A 20,908-nucleotide genomic window follows, 5' to 3' on the forward strand; every position below is an offset into this window, starting at 1 on the left:
TGCATGCTGATCATCAGGATGTCTTCAGCTAATGTTGATGTCCTCCCCTTCCCCTGCCATGCTGTGTATTATATTTGGGTGGGGGTGATCAAGAAGGGAAATGCTAAAGATTAGTGGAGGAGAACTGTCTAAAAGAAAAAGAGACTAAGCTGTGAAATACTTATTCTCTGATGTGAATCAATCTTGTTGCATGCATTCATCATTCATTCAATAGACACTTATTGATTGCTTCTGCAATTCTCTTGTATTTTAAGCTTAGCCTCACTTGGGTCAGCTCTATACAGCATTTAGGAATGCTGATTTTGCAGAATCATGTCTTCACACATCCAGAATCCAATAAACCAAGGCAACTTAAAGCATTAGGCGTTGCTGGTGTCTCTCTTGGTCCTTCTTCAGATATAGTTTCCAAAGAGGACTTCAAAATGTGAAATACCATTTTAGTTGACACATTATCCTGGAGCACTCTGACCAGAACACCTTAGTTAATCAGCAGATCTACTACAAACCACTGGCCATTGCTGTCTTTGGTAGATGTACACTTGTGGCTGGGAAAATATCAAAATATGGTCATTGTTTACCTACTTACGAAACTCCACAGCTCCTGAGGTAGCCACAGCAGTTGAAGCCACATAGATGATGTAAACTATTGGATTATTAAGAGCTTCCCTGGATTTTAATTGAGGATCATGAGTTATATTCTTGTTCTTCAACTAAGACCATGTACAACATAGATGCCTGATGCCTCTGGCCCTTGAGTTATATACTAAACAGGCCAAGAAGGATAGATCTTAATCAGGACTAACTTCAAAACTGGAAAGAGATGACTTTAGTCATCCTGTCATGGCACTATGCTACTGGTGGTTTGTACCCAAGCACTCCTTGAACCTCCAGCCTCATCAGCCTGCACATACAAATAAGGGAATGGTGATGTTAATTCTTGAATTTTCCTGGCCTTATAGTTCTCTCACCACCAAACTGCTGGGTCTCCCCCGCCAAATTCTCCCACTTCCTGACAGTCGGGAGGTCTGTTTCACACGTGTTCAGGGAGACGTTTGCACCCACTGGGTACAATACCGCTTCACTGGCTCTGCTCAGCACTGGCTGTGCTAGTTATCCCTGCTCTTTGTGAAGAATGATGCTCTCTACAGAACATTCTACCCTGGGTCTTCCCAATATGACACCTGGTGCCCTGTTCTAGCCAGGCTTCACCAAACTGCCAGAGTGTGTTTCACATAGAAAAAGAGAGAATCTTTCCCTCACTCTCTCCCCCATCTCTCACCTGGGCCCTGAGCGAGAGCTGCCTGGCAGACAAGTAAATATCTTCTTCAGATTATGCCTATCACCCCTCCACCTTCCGCATTTGCCACATGAGGTGATGTCAAGGACTGCAGGAGAACCATATCATCCCCTCTATTTTTGCCAACTCTGCCCTCTTTCCCCCAGGTCTCTATGAACCAACTTCCCTTCTCCTTCAGCCAAAAACCAAAAGCCTTTATGGGTATTCACCTAGGCATATCTATGCCCTATGGGTGGGTCACTGCCTCATTGTCCCCGTCTCTATTTAGGCTGGGCCAGGTCCACAATGCTACTCATTCATGAAGTTTTCTGGTTTCAGTGAGCTGATAAACACAAGAAAACTGAGGACCTGATGATAGTTGGAGCCATCAGCCAGTGTAGATGATCAACACGAGGACTAACCCTCTCCCATCCTATAAAGGGAGTCAGAGTAGCAAACAGAAGAACTGCTCTGGGGGAGCTTACTCACTCATTTCATCATGATTATATATTGAGCGAAGTGGAGCCCAACAAGGAGAAAGTATTTGGCCTAGACGTCATTTGTACCTGGAGCTGAGAGGAAGGTATTCATTTCTGTGGGTTTCAACACAAGACAGAGGTTTAGTCTTTGACTTTAAGTTCTGCCAGGGCAGGAGAAAGGCAGGGAGTCGTGGAATCCAGATAGAGAGATAGGTACACCACCCTCATAACTTCAGAGGAGACAGGGAGACAGACAACATGGGTAGTGAGGTAGCTCTTTGTTCAACAGTGCACCATGGTTTAGTGACCAGGATCCTCAGAGCTAGCTGTCCAATAAGAAGACACTATTTTATCCATGACCTCAGAGCCTCTTACCTTTTTACTTGAAACAGGACCTCCAGTCATTCATTCTGGAATCAAAGACCTCAAGGTCTTGAAAACGACCCAGTCTGGATTTGAAGGGTTCATCAAGGACCAGTTCACCACCCTCCCCGAGGTGAAGGACAGGTGTTTTGCCACCCAAGTGTACTGCAAGTGGCGCTATCATCAGTGCAGAGACGTGGACTTTGATACTACCTGGTAGGAGTGTGTGCTAAGGCCTGGCGCTGGCTATGCTCTCTTCCCGTTACTAAACCTACGTGGAAATCTTAGCTGCTATTAGCTAAAATGACCTTGAACGGACCACCCAAATTCCCTGACCTTTTGGGTTTTCATCGATTGTATCAGTAGTTCTCAAACATTACTGTGTATCAGAATTACCTGGGGGGCTTAGTAGAAGGCAGATTACTGGACATAACTCCAGAGGTTCTGATTCTGTAGGCCTGGGGTGGGGCCTGAGAACTTGCACCTCTAATAAACTCCCAGCTGCTGCTGCTGCTGCTGGACCAGGAACCACACTTTAAGAACCACCATATCAGGTGAGGATAATGATACTCGGCTTTACTACCTCACGGTAGATACAGAGAGGGCTAAATGAAGGTGACCAACTCATCCCAATTTTTCAAGGACTTTTCTGATTTTAACACTGACAAGTCCCACGCCCTGGAAAACCCCTTGATCGGTAGGCAAACTGGGACAGTTGGTCACTCTAGGCTAAACTCGAAATGAGATGATGTTTACAGAAGCAGTTTATAAATGATAAATGTGTTAACAACATAAAGGTACGCCTATCGTTATAATATCCTTGGCAAGCAGGAATGAGGCCTCTGGACTCTGAGTTTGCTTTTTGACCAGGCATCTCATTCCTCTGCTGAAGTTCCCATTGCTAGAAACTGCTACTTTCTGATGAGCTAGTATCTGCCCCCTGGTAGCTTCTTCCCAGTGGTTTAGTTCTGCTCTACTCCTTTTATTATGTGATGTGTCTGAAAATACTTACAGAGAACTTCACCTCAATCTTCTTTCTCCCGAGTATTCCCCATTGGCAGCAGGCTGATGTATTTCTGTTAGAGCACAAAATTGAACATGGCAGAGTCAGGGTCTTAGCTGGGCCACCCACTCAGGAAAGGAACTTAGTGTGGATCATATAACTTTCAAGATTCCTCACATCTAAACTGGGGATAATAATAGCACCTGCCTCAGGATATTGAGAGAATTCAATGAAGCAATCACATAAAACCCATAGCACAGAGCCTGGCACAGAACAAAACCCCTAAAAACATAATAATTCAAGGAACTGGCCAGTCTGAGCAGTAAGAGGGTTGGAGTACTTGGAGGTCCTCTTCATAAGTTCATCAAATGTGATGGAGATTTACCCTGGAATGCCCAGTGGGCCCTAGTTCCAGATGATGAAGATAGCCTAGTGACACTCAATACCTTTGTTGAATAGGGTGTGTGTGTGTGTGTGTGTGTGCACGCGTGCACATGTGTGGGTAAAAAAAGGGGAAGTGAGGTGTTTTTTAGGGGGCATTACCAGATATTAATCTCTTCTTTTTTTTTTAATTTTTTTTAACGTTTATTTATTTTTGAGACAGAGAGAAACAGAGCATGAACGGGGGAGGGTCAGAGAGAGAGGGAGACACAGAATCTGAAACAGGCTCCAGGTTCTGAGCTGTCAGCACAGAGCCCGACGCAGGGCTCGAACTCACAGATGGCGAGATCATGACCCGAGCCGAAGTCGGCCGCTTAACTGACTGAGCCACCCAGGCGCCCCGATATTAATCTCTTCTAAAACCAGCAATAAAATTGTTTACTGCAGGGAGAGAAGGTCACTGCTTCTTAGCTTTATAATGCACTCCTAAAAGGCCACTCTATGAGTCCTTAGTTGTTTTTTCTGTGTTTTAGGGATACTGTTCGGGATATTGTCCTGGAGAAATTTGCTGGACCCTATGACAAAGGCGAGTACTCGCCCTCTGTCCAGAAGACCCTCTATGACATCCAGGTGCACTCTTTGAGCCGGGTTCCTGAGGTATGTTTTGTCACTTGCCATTCTGAAGACTGAGAGAACTTGTTGTGTCTCCTGTCAGCTCTGACAGAAGAGTTGAGAGTTAAAATAAGACAGTGGAAGACACATGAAAAATGACATCTGTTGTTGTTCAAAAGCTTGTTATAGCAAGTGAGAAGAGAGCAAAAAATGGAAAAATCTGTCCAACCTGAAAACATGGGCCACTGCTGTAGTTCTTTAGTTTGTCGAAAATTCTTTGGGTCCTTACAACCTGCCACAATTTAAGCCTCATATCAGGACACTCAAATGCCTTGAAGGAGGGATAATTTGGCCAAGAGTCTATGTTTCAGGGTAGCCAGAGAATGAAGGATAGATGCAGACAGATTCCATCCATCCATCCATCTGATGTTATTGAGTAGTTATTATATCTCTGTCAGCACATGAAGAATACAAAGATAAATTAGACAGTGTGCCTACCCTTAAAGGGTTCATCATTTGGTAAAAGAAGACAATAAGTAAACTAACGATCCAGTAAAGCATAAAGCATTATAGAAATACAGAGAAAGGCACCTAACTCAGGTATGGAAGATTGGGCCAGCCAGGCTTTATGGAGGGAGAGGTGTTTGAGTTGAGTCTTAAGGGTCAAGTAGGGGTTGGTTATCTGAGTTCACACTCAAGGGTGAGGGAGCATGGTAGGTATAAGACAGGAGCAGCATGGAATAATCATTTGCTGTTGAGGTTTTGGTATATGTGAAGTGCCAGGAATGAACATCTTTCCATGTGCCTAAGGATGAGGCAGAAATCAGACCAGGAGGATCTTTGTGAGCTTGTTTATAGTCTGTATTTTATTTTCAAAGCTCTTAGGAGCCACGGAGGGGTTTAACCAAGGTGTAGCACTACTGAATTTGCACTCTAGAAAGATCACTTTAAAAGAAGGGTGGTAAATTAAAAGGACAGCAGACCACAGATGAGGAGACCTGCAGGGAGGCTATTGGGAGGCATAAATCTGGCAAAGAGGGTCTGAAGTAAGTAAAGCCATGATGGGTGGAGAAAAAGAGTACCAGTCTTAGACGTGGGCAAGAGGGATCCTGCCATGACGTGGAACTTTCCAGGATGTTTTCTGGCTATCCTTTCTCCACTGGATGAAGAGTCAGTGGGGCCAAGGCAACACATCCTTCACAGGGGCACACATCCCTTTACAGTTTCTCTGGATACCTGCACCCCAGAATTAACTGCCCAAAGAACCCTGAGACCACTTTTAGAACCTGTGCAAACCTCTTCCCCAGATCCACCCTCCGGAGGCAGATCATGCTATCAGTGTGTATACCCTTGGGCCTGCGAGTGGGCAAAGGGGTGGAAACTGCTTACAAACACTCAAGCTAGCATGTCCACATGAGGCCAAGAGAGAGGAAGTGATGGGCCAGGGGCTGGGGTCTGGCTCTTCCCACACTACAACATCCTGCATTGCAAGCAGTCAGAGAAATTTCAGTTAGGTTCTGGCTTTCCAGGCTGTTATGAAGGTATATTTGTCAAGTAAGAAGGATAGAACATATTTCACTTAAAAATTTCTTGCTTGGGGGCGTTTGGGTGCCTCAGTTGGTTAAAGGCCAGACTCCTGGTTGCGGCTTAGGTCATGATCTCATGGTTCATGAGTTTGAGCCCCACATAGAGCTCTGCACGAACAGTGCAGAGCCCGCTTGGGATCCTCTCCCTCTCCCTCTGCTCCCTCCCTGAAAAAAAGCCAAAATGTTGCTTGCCTGATTCATAACTTTAAACATCTGGCATGTGGGCCTTCAACTGTACTCTTACCCCAGGGTCTGTAAATGTTCAGGATAGGCTAGAGAGGAGGAAACAGACTGAGGAAGAATTTAGGAGGTTGACTGGCCACCACCAGGAGGCCAGTTAATATACTGAAGTTCTCACTGTTTTCTGACCCAAGGAACGCTTACTTTTCTGGAAACCGATTTTGTACTTGGAGGGGGAAAGAATGCGTCCACCATCTAATAATGGGACTAGCAGGAGACAACTGTGTCACGCAGTAGAGGAACATCAGAAAGTGTCTTAGAGATGGAGGTGGAACTTGAGTAATGGACTCACGGGCAGTTGGGTTACTGGGGAGGAGTGACAGGGAGATAGATTCACAGTTGCCCAATGTGATCCATATTACTTTGGATTCCAGATAGAAGATATGGAAATCAGCCTGCCAAACATTCACTACTTTAATATTGACATGTCCAAAATGGGATTGATCAACAAAGAAGAGGTAAGAGAACTTTAAAAATATGTAAAGAACGTCTACCCTCCTACCCCTGCACCCTTACCTGTCTTTATAAAATTGGGATGATAATATCACCAACCAAAACTCTTAACAGCTGTTGCTTTTGGAATATTTATAGTTGCCACTGATTAGAGTCCTCTTAGATTCTGGGCCTTTCAAAACCTGGGGCTGGAATGCTTTAGAGGTGGATGAATGATTATGGAGGAGGGTTGGAAGCTAGAGAGATTAAAAGACAAAGAAAGAACAGAGTGTGCCAGAGGAGACAGCTCGGAGATGTACTTCGAAAAGTGCCACACAGGGTCACAGCTTTGTTATTCTTCCATCATGAGGTAATAAAGAGAAAAAAAAGATTCTATTTCCCTTCTTTCATCATCTTTAACTTTTGACTAAGTAGTCAATTTAAGTAGCATATAAACAGAAAATGTAAACAGAAAGAAAGGAAGACTGTTTCCAACTGTAATTATAGAAAGCAAGATGAGGGGGTGCCTCCGTGGCTCAGTCGTTAAACATCTGACCCTTGATTTTGGCTCAGGTCATGATCTCATGGTTTGTGAGGCTCTGCACTGATGGCATGGAGCCTGCCTGGGATTCCTTCTCTGCCCCTACCTCACTTGCATGCTCTCTCTTTCAAAAATAAATAAAAAGAAAGAAAGAAAGAAAGAAAGAAAGAAAGAAAGAAAGAAAGAAAGAAAGAGGGAGGGAAGGAAAGAAGGAGAGAAAGAAAGAAAGACGAGGAAATGCACTTTTTGAAAGGAAACCTTGTTTTGCAAAAACACCCTGACTTGTTTTAAGCCATGGCAGAAGGTTAAACCAAGTGTGTCTGACTAGACAGCCTGAAGTAGTGTGTCCTGGGAGATTGGAACTGTCCTTCCCCTCTTGAGCCATTTTCAGAATGGTAGGATTTCTCTATTCCTGTTTCTGTCCTGCAAATTATGTTAATGGGCTCCATTGGGCTGTGCTACCACAGCCGTAGGTGGAGGCTGGGGACCAGCACTGGGAAACAAAGGCTTAGGCGCCTGGGATAGCTTCTAGAGAACTGTGAGTCACAGAGGAGAGCAACATTGATCCCAGGTCCTGTTCATTCAACTGAACAGGGAGGCAGCATCGTTTATGTCACTGGAAGGAAAGGATGTCGATTACCAGAATACCATTAATTAGAATTAAAGCCCTTTAAAATAATTACCTTCTAAAGGGCAAGAGAGGGACCTGAAAGTAATCTTGGCCATGTCGACCAAAGGTAAAACAAATGGGCCCCAAACAGAAGAGGGTCAAGCTCATGACTGGAGCAGTGCTCAGCTGAGGAACCAGCAAAGAAACGAGGTCTCCTCAGGGCCCCCAAACACCTGTGACCTGCACTGATCCCAGCGCAAAGACGTGTCACAGGGCTTGCCAGGTGTGTCCCTATATCCAAGAAGTCGGACTTGCAGCTTCCTCAGCTCCCACCTGAAGCCTGCGTGGGGGCCCCGAGATGGGAAGGCCCAGATCCTTGGGGCCACGGGTCCGCGTGAAGGCACCTGAGAAGCTACACAAGTTGTCCTGACTCTGTGTCTGTGCTTTGGGGTTGGCGGGTGGGAGCTGCTCTCAGGCCCTCAGCCAGCAGGCGTGTACAGAGTGAGGGCAATGCATGAGAAGCAGGGAGTCAGGACGCACTGACAACAGCAGAGAAGTGACAAACGACAGGGTGGGAAGACAGAACATCTCTAAATTTACAGCTGTCTGAAACCACTTAGTATTGGGCTAACAGCCCTGAGGACCTCAGATGTTCCTGAAGGCGTGGTATGATCGCATTGGACATTGATAGGTGTTCAAAGTGAATTCTCAAGCAAAGGCCAAATTATGTTCACCACATTCTGTTTAAAAAGCAGAGATAGATAATGCATTTGAGAAACATTTATATCCCAGTGATTAAAACCTTTCAAACACTCTTAAATTTTCTGGACAATCAACTCATCCCTCCACTATTGCCAGAAAAATAAAGCATTACCCTGCTTAAAATAACTTGACTTTAGTGCATATACGTTTTCCTATTTAGTGAGTTTTTTTTTTTTAATTTAATATTGATTCATAGAAAACAGGGGAGGTCTATTTTAATGCTTCTGAAGTTGCCATGTGGCTTTTCTACAGGTCTTGCTACCATTAGACAATCCCTACGGCAGAATTACTGGAACCGTCAAGAGGAAGCTGGCTTCGAAGCTGTGACAAAGTAGCTACCATCGCCAGGAGCCTACTCTCAATTGAGGATTTCCTTCAGCCTCTTGTGATGCTGGAAATCATAGCATGTAACCATGCAAATTTTCAAACTAGTATGTTGATTTATAGTGTTAATTTTCCTCCTGTATGAAAGAATTCTTCCGCTCCTAGCTCAGCAAGGTGTTTTGTGATTAGTAATTATAACATGCTTTATGGATGCAGTTTACTTTACAAATGCTACACGGTATTAGAACAGTCATAAATCAAGATTTCTTTTTAGTTGTCTTGTGCCTTCCTATCTTTGAGAAGCTTTAGAACCAATTCACTAAGAAAATAATCATGAATTAATGGATGTGTCATATCAATTACTTTGTGCACAAGTTCAAAAGTAAGCATTGTTTTCATCCTACTGATGCAAAAACTGCTTTTGGGCACTGCAGAAAATATAACGACAAAATCATCTTTTGAAAACTTTCACCATTGTGACTTCAATTAGACTGAATATTTGGATTTCTAAGAATGCTCTAGCATATGTATCACTGGGAATTTATTTATACTCTAAAAATACTTTTATAATCTTAATGTATTGGTTTTAGGACTTTTACAACTCTTAGAGAATATATAGTACACACTGAAAAAAAGTATAACTTATTTTTCTTTGAATAAGGTCTCACTTTGGCACAAAGAACCCATCTAATAAGTGCGGAGTCAATATACCAATCAATGAATCTACATATAGAAAGTAGAGGACACTCTATACAAATATCAGTGATGATGATTTCTAGATTGTGGGATTAGGAGTGATTTTTATTTTTTGCCATGTGCTTTTCTGAATCTTCCATATATGAACATTTATTACTTTTATAATCAGAGAAATAAATATAATTGATGATTTAAAGATATATACAGACTTGACTGGTGATTATCTTTATATCAGTTGAGTAACACTATTTATATATATGTTTTATATATATATATATACTATATATAATATACATATATGGTATATATCATATACCATAGAGCTTCATAAACTATAATTAAACTGTAATTTTAGAAACCCATGATGAAAACCTGTCCACATGAACATGGAACCTTCTTCCATTTAAAAAATCTACATTTATTAACTTTTTAAAATCTCCATTTTTTATAAATGCTTACATATAAGTACTTAGTATTATTTGATAATTCTGCTTCATTCCCCTTTGTAATACTACATAAGCTAGCATGGTATAGTGTTTAATTTCACAAACTCACTTAAATCCTGGATCTACTTCTTTCTAGCTATATGATAAGTATCCTCATCTGTAAAATAGAGGTGAAATAGAATCTAACTCAGAGGTATTTCAAGCATCAAATGGGTTAATGTTTGTAAAGTGCTGTGATAATGTTTATGGCTGACACACAGAAAATTCTGTACGGGGCACCTGGGTGGTTCAGTTGGTTGAAAGTCAGCTCAGGTCATGATCTCACGGTTTGTGAGATGGCTCTGTGCTGAGAGCATGGAGCCTGCTTGGGATGCTCTGCCTTTCTCTTTGCCCCTCCTGTGCACTCTCTCTCTCTCTCAAAATAAATAAATATTTTTTTAAAAAAAAAGAAATTTCTATATGTGTTTGTTAAATGAAATATCTTGCCTTCTTTTCGTGTGTTATTAGACCCAAGTAGAAAATCTTCTTTGGACTTTATGAGTGAGGTGAGAGATGGGAGGCCGGAGAAGAGCAAGCCCTAGAAAATGCTGGAAACCCCACACAAGCTAGTGCCTGCCGGGAAAGAACACGAGATAAGCAGGATGAAATAATATGATAAGGAAAGTTTTGTGCCACACTGAATACTCATGTTACAAAATGGGCTTCTATATCATGTCACTTGGGTGGCCAAATTGCTTAGTACATTTTATTCCTCTGCTGATTTGATAATCCTGTTTAAAGAGGAATTTAGAATTCAACATGATTTTTTCTAAAAACAAACAAACAAACAAACAAACAACAAGAACAAAAAACGTAGGCCCTTCTTACTAGCTATTATCTTGGTCAGGAAAGTTTTAGAAACACTGTATTTGCTTCAGAGAAGAAATTGATGTTAGAGCAGAATCCTTAGACGTTGTGGCCCGTTTTGAACATACATGCATTGTGCTTCTCCTGAGTCTTAAAACATTTATTGTAGTTGATTGCAAATGAGCTATTGGATGTTGTATCCCAGGTGTTATTTCCCAGGCAGGAGAGCCTGGAGTCTGAAATTTTCAAGGGCCAGAATCCTATTTTGTGAAGAATGTTTTCTTGTGCTTAAAATTGTAAATTATGCTGAAAAACAGGCTTTGGGTTTCACCCAGTTTTGTCAGTGCTGGCAGAGGAGAAGGCCAGCCTGAACTACAAACACCGGCCAGGTAATTTGTATCAAAACATTTTGTAATTTTGTTATAGAAGGCTACAGGCTCTCTGTTCCAGTTTTTCTGGGAACCCACTTGCTCTACAGTGCTTTCTCTTCTCTTCCCCCCATCCTTACCCCGGCCCATCTCAAGTACTTTCCTGGGGGAATAAAGCAGGTGACTCCAGCCCATTTGCTGCCTGGAGGCAGTTTGCCTGGCACCCAACAGAGCAGCTGTCATCTGGGGCTTGTGGTTTCAGCAGCCAAAATTCTAAGACTTAGTCAAAATCCTCTAAATTTCATCTCAGAACTTTCATTGAAACAGCCTCAGAAAATGCATTCCATTCCTTTTCCTTTTTAGTCAGACTTAAGTTCACACCTTTCTTCCCCTTTAGTAACCTGCTTTTTCTCCCTTTGTTCTCAATACAATAGAAATCACTCTTTGGAAACAGTGTTTTTACTTGTTTGTTATTGAAACAGAATTTAGCTTTTTCAACCACGTGCAAAGATTTAACTACAGAAATCTGAACTTCTTTCTAACCTCCTAGGCCTCTGTTCAGAAAGAGCATTGATTTTTTTTTTTTTCCCTCCAGACTAGGGACTGGATGGACTTTGCCTTTTGGAGTCTCCTTTGCAAAACCTTTGTTTAACTTCTGCTTCCTTAGCTGCATTTTGGAGGAAACCAAAGCTTCTTTCTAAAGTCATGGATTTCAAGCCTTCTAACTCACTGGGTTCTTCCTGCTTCCAAATAATGGAAACTTATTCTCTTTGAATTTTTCATAGTCTTTGTTCCCATTTCTGTTAGAGTGCAGCTGCCTTTTGTTCTTCCATTTGCCTGGGCTCTTTTTCAGGAATTCTTGAGGTTTTTAGATTCTATGGATATCCCAATGAGAAAGAATGGCTATGGACCTTCTTCCCAGCAAAGTGCTCATTCATGCCTCTACAGGGACCTCAGTATCTGCCAAGGAGGTCATTTACACTCAATCCTTAAAGTGTAAAAGATTCCATTGGAAATTTACACATAAGGAATATATTCAAATAAACTTGGAAGGAAGGTACACTGATTCCCTTGTATGAGAAAGGGAAAACAGTGTGTTTAGGATAAAAGAGAAGGACCCCAGATACATAGGGGAAAAGACATTGTAGGACATGACAGTGTTGTGAGTTTTACTTGAATGGTGGAGGGAGCGGTGACACATGTAACTCAAATTATTTGATTCTTAGAAAATCATAGAAATTGAATGCTGAAATAAACTTCTAGTTGGATTTGTTTATTTTACATAGGAGGCAATTGAACCAACAGAAGTTAAGAGACTGGTACAGGGTTTTACAGAAAAGTCAGCAACAGATCAGAACCCAGGTCTGCTAACCCATAGTCCAGGGTCCCTTTCCTCCTCCAATGTGGATCCATAGCTTCAAAGTTTTCCTTTTTAACTCTGTGTAAATTAGGCTAATGTTAACTTACTCCGCATTCTGCGTGCACACCATACAGAAGGTTGATGAATAACCTACAGACATTGGGGTAGCTAGGAGAAGTCACCTTAGCATTAAAAATTAATTAGGAAATCTTCCTGAATAGATAATTAAACAGACTGATGTCAACCTAATTGGCTCAAATTAATGAATGCAGATCTACTTAGATTTTTAAAATTTTATCTTTAAAATTTTGTTGATGTTTGTTTTTGACCCACATACATCTTCATTAAAATCACAGACGTATCAGAGGGCTCCCTTTCATTAGTCTCACAAAACCATTTTGAATGTCATTGAATGTTCATTTTGAATTAGGGATGAGATGTGTTTAGAATTCACCAAATGCCTCAACTAACTTAGGTCTTTGGGGACCAATAAAAACTTATATGCATTTTGCTCAGCACATTTCCCTTAACTCAGCATAACAATTTTTCATGGAGCTTAAATAATGCAAGTTTTTTTTTTCCTTTTATGTGCCCTTATGAAGATAAAGTATCTAAAACCACCCCAAATCCAAGGACCTAAGAAAGTAATTGTTTTATCTTTTAGCAGCATTAGAATGTATCAAATGAACAGTATTTGGACTGAGCATATGTTTGTTAATTCTGTGACTCTTCTGGGCTTGATATGGAGTGAGAGCATAGTAATAAAATCATACTTTAATGTACTTTTCCTGTTATACTAATATCTGTACTATGTACTCTTATTCAATTCTCCATCAGTCTTATGAGACTGGTATTATGGAAGGGTTGCTACTTTCCCCACAGCATCCATCCTCCTGTCTTTGTGTAGCTGAATACTTGGCTATCTGAAATAAACACTACAGTTCCCAATCTCTCCTATAGCTAAGTATGGCCAAATGATTGAATTTCTTGTTACAGAGATATGAGTATTAGTGCTGGATGCAACTTCTCAAAACAGGTACCCTTCTTTCCTTCTTGGCTGGAATACAGTTGTGATAAACGATGCTTAAGCAGCCATCTTGGACCACATAGGCAGCTATGTATTGAAGATGGTGGAGGAACACGCTAGGAGAAGACTGAGACCCAATGACTGCGGGGTGGCTGTCCCGACCCTGCTCTGCTTACTTTCAGACCTCACATATACAGTAGGGAAATCTTATTTGTCTAAGTCATTGTTATTTAGATTTTCAACCGAAACCAGCCCTAAATGGTATACTTGAGCTGTTCTGTCCCAATGGCGACGTGCTGTAAGTATGAAATGTGCAGTGGCTTTTGAAGATGTGTTTTATTATTTTGTTCTTTATTTTTATTTTTTTTAAGTTATGCATCCACTTGAAAGGGCATTCCTTTTTTTTTTTAAGTTTATTTATTTATTTTGAGAGAGAGAGAGAGAGAGAGTGAGGGAACAGCAGAGAGAGAGAGAGACAGAGAGAGAGAGAGAGGGAATCCCAAGCAGGTTCCACACTGTCAGCGCGGAGCCGGACGCAGGGCTCCGACTTATGAACCTTGAGATCAGGACCTGAGCCAAAACCAAGAGTCAGATGCTTAACCAACTGAGCCACCGAGGCGCCCCATAAATGTATTTTTAAAAGATTGTAAAGTATGTCAATAATTTTGGTATTGTGCATGGAAATGGTAATATTTTGGATATGTTAGATGATTTTCCTGCTCCCTTGTGTGACCACTAGAAAATTTCATAAAAAAATGTGACCGCTAGAAAATTTTAAGTTACACATGTGGCTCACATTATATATTTATTGGACAGCGCTGACCTAGTGTTGCTTTGCTCTGTGTCTGTAGCTGCAGTAGAGAACAGGTGAAGTACCTGAGGCTGAGGGGAGCCATATAACTGCCCAAGTTCCCCTTTCAAGTAAATGGTGGGGCTGGCCTCAAGCTCAGGTCTATAGGAGCAGCCTCAGTCCTCCCACCCACTGCGGCATGGTGTAGATCAACCGATGTCATTGGGTTGCGGCACAAAAGAGGAACACAGACCCAAACACGAATTTATTTGTTTGTTTGCCTCTTTATTTATTTATTTACTTATTTATATTTTAATTCCAGTATAGTTAACATGTAGTGCCAAACACAAAGTCTGAAAAACAGGAACTGCTGGTTGCTTGAAGAGTTTTCCTGAGCGTCCTTCAAAATGTTTGTAATCGTGAGTTTTATAGTCTTATTTTCAAGTTGTGTATTTTCTGGCACAGAAAAGTAAGAGTGTGACCCACTGAAAAAGGAAATGAAGCACAATTTACCAAATGAGTCTGCTGTCTTTAATTTAGAAAGAAGACGTCTCACTTGCAACGTTGCCGTAGATGTCTCTGCCCCACAGATGACAGAGCTGGAGAATCTTGTGGAAGGTCTGTCCTTGCTGCTTTACCTGACTCTTCTGGAAACTTAAGGCCTCTAAGCTCTGTGATCTCAGATGCTTAGATGATAGCACATTCTATCTTGTGGCATACGTTCCCTTATTTTGTTGTTTATAGGTCTGGCTTCCCCAGGCCATGGCCTGCTCCACAGCTACCAAGGGCATTCAGTATTATTTACACCTTAATTCACTGACCTCTTTCCCACCTCTGCTATGATAAAGGTAGTGGCTCTGCCCAGGCACCTCTTCTGTGGAAGTCCGGCACATTTTCCATTTGGAGATTGCCTGGCATCTCCAGCTTTCCGGATTTCTCCCTGAAGATAATGGTAGACAGGAAAACCCTGCACAACTGCGGTAAAGAGACATCAACCTAGCTATGTTCTTGTGGGTAGCCAAAGGCTTCTCTTGCTTTTATTCACAGGGTCCTCCATTATTCTGCCCCAGGGCTAGGCAAGATGCAACTCTTTTCTTGAGGTTCGAAAAGATATAACACGGCCGCAGTCACCAAAGAATGAGATGTGATCGTTTTACTCTCTTTCTCTCTATGTAGAACGGCCACCACTGGCCAGCAATGGTACCCAAACCACTTAATTGCCTATGGAGCTACAGCATGAAGCTAACGAGCTGCTCATTACTGTACCCATTGCTCTCTCTTTCCTTCCTGTGGCTTGTTCCTGGTTTAGAAGCAGAATTAACAAGTTTTCTCATAAGAAGCATATCTGTCCTACAGCAGTCAGCTCTTTGAACATTTAACTTCATCTTCCAAATCATTACAAAAAACACTTAATGGCTCTGTGCCCAGGCCTGACCCCTGCAGATCCCATTTGCAATGACCGTCAAAGGCAGATGGATCACCACCAGTAAGTACTCTTTGCATTTGGCTTCCAAATATAGGAGTGGTTGGGCAACTGAGGGTCATTAGACTTTTCCAAATTAAATTCCTTCAAAGATCTATTTCTCTAATGCAACACAAGGACAGCATGTGCCCCTGACCGTGTATGCTAAGCTTAGAGAGACAAAATCCATGTTCTCATAGGGTACTTACTGAGGATAGAACGAGGAGACTGCCACCAACTGGTCTCTGAATATGAAGATTATTCAATATTCACCATGTCCATTAAGTATCAAAAATGACGCTCAAAGCTGCTGCACATTCCAGCTCAGTGTGTGCCACCTTGTTTTCTTTTCAACCAAATCTACTTATAAGCTCTAGTTCCTGAATTAATTTACTCTGAGGAGGCTCTCTGTGTGTTCTTTGCTTTACATCAGGGGTCTAAATTTCATATACCTTGTAATGACAATGTAAAAGTGTGCAGTTGCTGGCTGCAAGGTATTAGGGAATTAAAAAGATTGTAATAAATTAGAGTTTTCAGGCTCACCTAGAAGACTGCAGATGTAGTTGTAAGAACACAAACATACTGCACTAGCCAAAGGACAACATGTCAGCTTAGATTCCACTGAAAAGAGACCAGTTTGTGACCTTGCCTTTAAATCAATTCATTATACGTCCTTTGTAGAGTCTGAACCCGAGGCTCAAATGCGGGGTGGGGAGGAGAGGTGGAGTGGCAATTATTTTTTTTTTAAATCCTTCATGATTCTGATATCCTGTCTGCCCCTCTGGTTGAGAATAATCAAATTCAACATCAAACAATTCTCACATAAAACATATTGGCATCAAGGCACTCTCATTCCCATTTACGCTCATGAAGCGCTTCCCCACGTGTGTGTGTGTGTGTGTGTGTGTGTGTGTGTGTGTGTGTTTGCTCCTAGCTGCAGACCTGGATCACATTAACAGAAATCTGGTGTGATCGGAAAGGAATCAGCCGTTTCTGGTTTTACAGCTGTTTGGAGACAAAGGCTGCCTACCTGCTGAATTTCAAGTACTTCCAGCCTCTCCCTATGGCCTTGTTTTGATAACACCTCCTTTCCGTGAATTGGGGGGTGGGGAGAAAGCACCCTCAGTTATTGCCAAGGCACTTAGGCCAGCCCGTTGTAGGCCTTTATTCTGGGTGTAAGAGAGGCAGACTAATTTCCTAATTTTGCCTGAAAGCTGTCAACAGAGGGCTAAGAAATGAATTGATTCTTTTCAGTTTGCTTTTCAATTAAGATATTTTCCTTTCCTTTTTTTTTTTTTTTCTTCATGACAAGCATTTATAGAGCAGTCCAGGTCGAAAGCTTAGTTGAGTTAGGTTGGGGTTAGTGAACAAGGCGACTGTGATAAAAGCATCCAAAGACTGCATGGAGTGTAATCCCAAGTTCAAATCTAGAGAAAAATACAACTAAAGACATACTTTCATTTGCTCAAAATATTCAACTGCCAGCTGAGAGTGGCGATAGGACATTGTCCTTTAATATCCCTTTTCCCATATTGGTAGGATAATGGCACTTTTGAGTTTTAGTTGGGCCCATGGGCTCTAAGAGTATCTCAAGCCTCTCTTCCAGCTTAGTATGACACTGTGACTGAATTTTGGACAGCAAGATGGAAGAGGAAGTAATATGTACAATTTCTTGGAAGTTCCTTAAAGGGAGAAGGTGTCTTCCTTTCCCTTTTCTTCTTCCTGCTGGTTGGAAGTCAAATGGTGATGGGGGGAGCTGAAGCAGCCATCTTGGGCCATGAAAGGATTCTGGGAATAAACAGCATGCATGATGGAACAAAGAGGTAGGAAGAATGTCTGACATCATAGAGGGCTGTATCATCTCTGGTCCCCCTGGCTGTACATTTAAATGAAGAGAAGACACAACCTTCTGTCTTGTTTACATTACCTGGCAATGTGGGGGTGAGAGTGGGGAGACAGTTTTTCCCCCCATTGGTATAATTTTATTTATTTATTTATTTAAATATGAAATTTATTGTCAAATTGGTTTCCATACAACACCCAGTGCTCATCCCAACAGGTACCCTCCTCAATACCCATCATCCACCCTTCCCTCCCTCCCACCCCCCATCAACCCTCAGTTTGTTCTCAGTTTTTAAGAGTCTCTTATGTTTTGGCTTCCTCCCTCTCTAACCTCTTTTTTTTTCCCTTCCCCTCCCCCATGGTCTTCTGTTAAGTTCCTCAGGATCCACATAAGAGTGAAAACATATGGTATCTGTCTTTCTCTGTATGACTTATTTCACTTAGCGTAACACTCTCCAGTTCCATCCACGTCCCTACAAAAGGCCAAATTTCATTCTTTCTCATTGCCATGTAGTACTCCATTGTGTACATAAACCACAATTTATTTATCCATTCATCAGTTGATGGACCTTTAGGCTCTTTCCATAATTTGGCTACTGTTGAAAGTGCTGCTATAAACATTGGGGTACAAGTGCCCCTATGCATCAGCACTCCTGTATCCCTTGGGTAAATTCCTAGCAGTGCTGTTTCTGGGTCATAGGGTAGATCTATTTTTAATTTTTTGAGGAACCTCCACACTGTTTTCCAGAGCGGCTGCACCAGTTTGCATTCCCACCAACAGTGCAAGAGGGTTCCCGTTTCTCCACATCCTCTCCAGCATCGATAGTCTCCTGATTTGTTCATTTTGGCCACTCTGACTGGTGTGAGGTGATATCTGAGTGTGGTTTTGATTTGTATTTCCCTGATGAGGAGCGACGTTGAGCATCTTTTCATGTGCCTGTTGGCCATCTGGATGTCTTCTTTAGAGAAGTGTCTATTCATGTTTTCTGCCCATTTCTTCACTGGGTTATTTGTTTTTCGGGTGTGGAGTTTGGTGAGCTCTTTATAGATTTTGGATACTAGCCCTTTGTCCGATATGAGACAGTTTTTTTTTTTATTACTCACAGCCAAATCTTTTCTAGACTCATACATAAGGTATCAGGTGGATACACAGAAGCATGGCTGGGACATTTGCATGCTATCCCTTTGAGGCAGAGAGGGTTCAAACGTCATTACTATTTCACTTGTGGGAAACTCCTGCAGGGAGGTTAATTCAGTTCTTCATCCCATCTTCTATTGGATCCCATGTTCCTTCCTTCCCACCTGGGTCTCCAGCAGGTGCACCTCTCACTTTTTATCACTACCACTCCTCATAATACTTAACTAAGTTCTGCCTTTTAGTTTTACATGCTTTGTAGACTGTGAGAATGTGGGGATGGAAAATGTCTCTTTTGCATCCCCTTCTCCCACTTATGCAAAACAAAGCATAATTTAAATTTCAGACACTCCATAAACTCCATAACAATTAATTTGGAACGCATTTTGAACCCCACCCATTATACCACTTCCCATGTTTTTGTTTTTGTTTTTTTTCACTCTCATCTTCAGACTTTCTGGTCTTTAGAGAAATGATCTTTGCAGGGGACTGAATTATAACACTATCTAAAATAGTGGCCCTCAACTTGAGGAGGGGGAAGACAGAACTTCAGGGAGTCCATCAACTCTGCAAAGTTTTATATGTGGGAATATGAACTTTGGTCTGGAGGGAAAGTACATGGCTTTCATCCAAATTTCCAGAAAATCATGACCCTCAGTGGCCTACAGAAAAAAAAAAAAAAAACTTTGGCTAAAATGACACCTAAAATTGGTTGTTGGATGGGGGTAAGAGAAGGAACAAGGCCTATTTGGACAATGTAATTCATAAAGAAGGTAAACCCACAAACAAATCTAAATGTTTTATAAATCCAAAGTTGCTTTTTTTTTTTTTTTAGGCTTAACTTTCTTTCCATGGTTTTAAGGAATGACCTTAATCCTTAATCCCAACTGAAGAGGCAACCAAACAGAAAAGATCAAACATACACTGGGAATAAACCGAAGCAATGCTTTATTGTGACCACAAAGCACCAGTTCACCAAGGCATTGACACACAGAGATTTGAACCAATGTCTCTTTGAACAGAGATGTAGCAAGCCCACTTTTTCAAGTTCTTAAAAACAAGTACTCAAACCAAGAATCCAACAGAGCATCAGAGCAATTAAAAAAATATTACACCATCATGAAGGAATATATATAAAAATACTCTGTACTAGTAACAAGGCTTTTTGATCTATAACTCTTGGCAAATTCCTTCAGAAACAAATTCGTATAAATACAAACCATAAAGTGAAAAAATGTTTTCTTCTTCGGAAACAAAGAGCCAATTTGAAAGTAAATCTATGCAGAAAATACCGTTACCCCCTATGAAAGAAGCTGAAGATGGAGGGACATCCCGAAGACACAACAGAGTTTCTCTTTTTCAGAGGTTCTGCTCCTGTAGGGGCCATGACGCACGATCGTCTCAAACATCGCAGTATATCCCAGTGAAACCTTAATAAGGTCAAGTGGAGGACCCTCTATAAAAAAGGGTGTCGGCAATTCCATCCAAATAACACAAGCTCTAAGGAGCAGAGGAATTCAAGGGAGACAGCAATCTTTCTTTTCTCCCCTTCCCCCAAGTGTTCTTGTTTTTAATCTCCCTACATCTGTAACCCAAAAGATCATTCAATTCAATCCTTTTTTCAAGGATTCTGGGAAAGCAATTTGTGAAGAAAATCCCTTTGGTGGGGAGGGGTGTCTAATCATGTCAAAGATCACTCAATTTGACAAGATCCACCAGGAAAACCATCCTGTCTATAAGTTATCCTTGCTCCTCCTGGCTGAATTCAGGTCAGCCGATGGATTGCCTAGTCTATCCAATAGGATAACGTTTCATTTGACTGAAATTCTTTACATATACACATGTATGTATTCTGTTTACAAAGTTTCATCACATGAAACTAAATTATGTCATTATGTATTTTTTGAGGTCTAAGACCCCAACTTGACTGTACTATGAAGAGTGGTTCTTTAAATGCTTTGTCTGCAGAGGTTTAACATGATACTCGTAGATTTTCAGAGCAGGCCCCAGTTTTAACTGAAGTCCTGTCAACACATCATTTCTTGTCATCAATAGCAGGGATTTTCCATCAATTTCCTACAATGGAAGCAAAGGATGAAAGCAACATGTAAGTCCAAATCCAAAGTTCAAAAGAAAAGACGTATTGATTGTCTCCAAGCTAAAAACATTACTTTTTTATTTATGCCAAATGGAAAAAATGGATTCCTCTATTTTTATGTTCCATCTTCCACTTTTATTTTTGGATTAAATGCAATCCATAGCTGATCTTGTTGTCAAGACCACATTGCTAAAGTTGCATCTTAAAAAAATGATGGTGGACTTGGTAT

General features: G+C 41.4%; 3 protein-coding genes across 4 annotated transcripts in view; 1 reads left to right on the forward strand and 2 right to left on the reverse strand.

The window, feature by feature from the left end:
• LOC109246177 (uricase) overlaps nt 1-9,505 on the forward strand; it is an 85,056-nt gene extending 75,551 nt beyond the window's left edge. For both annotated transcript variants that reach the window (XM_019413977.2, XM_019413976.2), the window contains exons 5-8: nt 2,148-2,334; nt 4,036-4,159; nt 6,315-6,398; nt 8,538-9,505. In XM_019413977.2, coding sequence (XP_019269522.1) covers nt 2,148-2,334; nt 4,036-4,159; nt 6,315-6,398; nt 8,538-8,612 — 470 coding nt within the window. In that variant the 3' untranslated portion in view covers nt 8,613-9,505. The remainder of the gene's footprint in view (nt 1-2,147; nt 2,335-4,035; nt 4,160-6,314; nt 6,399-8,537) is intronic.
• The window catches only part of DNASE2B (deoxyribonuclease 2 beta), an 80,818-nt gene that overhangs the window by 43,547 nt on the left and 16,363 nt on the right, over nt 1-20,908 (reverse strand). Inside the window, exon 2 of the mRNA XM_019413979.2 lies at nt 3,131-3,194. The gene's annotated coding sequence lies outside the window, so the exon portion shown is untranslated. The remainder of the gene's footprint in view (nt 1-3,130; nt 3,195-20,908) is intronic.
• Nucleotides 19,513-20,908, reverse strand: part of SAMD13 (sterile alpha motif domain containing 13) — a 40,440-nt gene continuing 39,044 nt past the window's right edge. The window contains exon 4 of the mRNA XM_053893255.1: nt 19,513-20,657. Coding sequence (XP_053749230.1) covers nt 20,514-20,657 — 144 coding nt within the window. The 3' untranslated portion in view covers nt 19,513-20,513. The remainder of the gene's footprint in view (nt 20,658-20,908) is intronic.

The sequence above is a fragment of the Panthera pardus genome, unplaced genomic scaffold (genome assembly GCF_024362965.1).
Source record: "Panthera pardus isolate Hobbes unplaced genomic scaffold, ASM2436296v1 HiC_scaffold_11, whole genome shotgun sequence".
Classification (NCBI taxonomy): domain Eukaryota; kingdom Metazoa; phylum Chordata; class Mammalia; order Carnivora; family Felidae; genus Panthera; species Panthera pardus.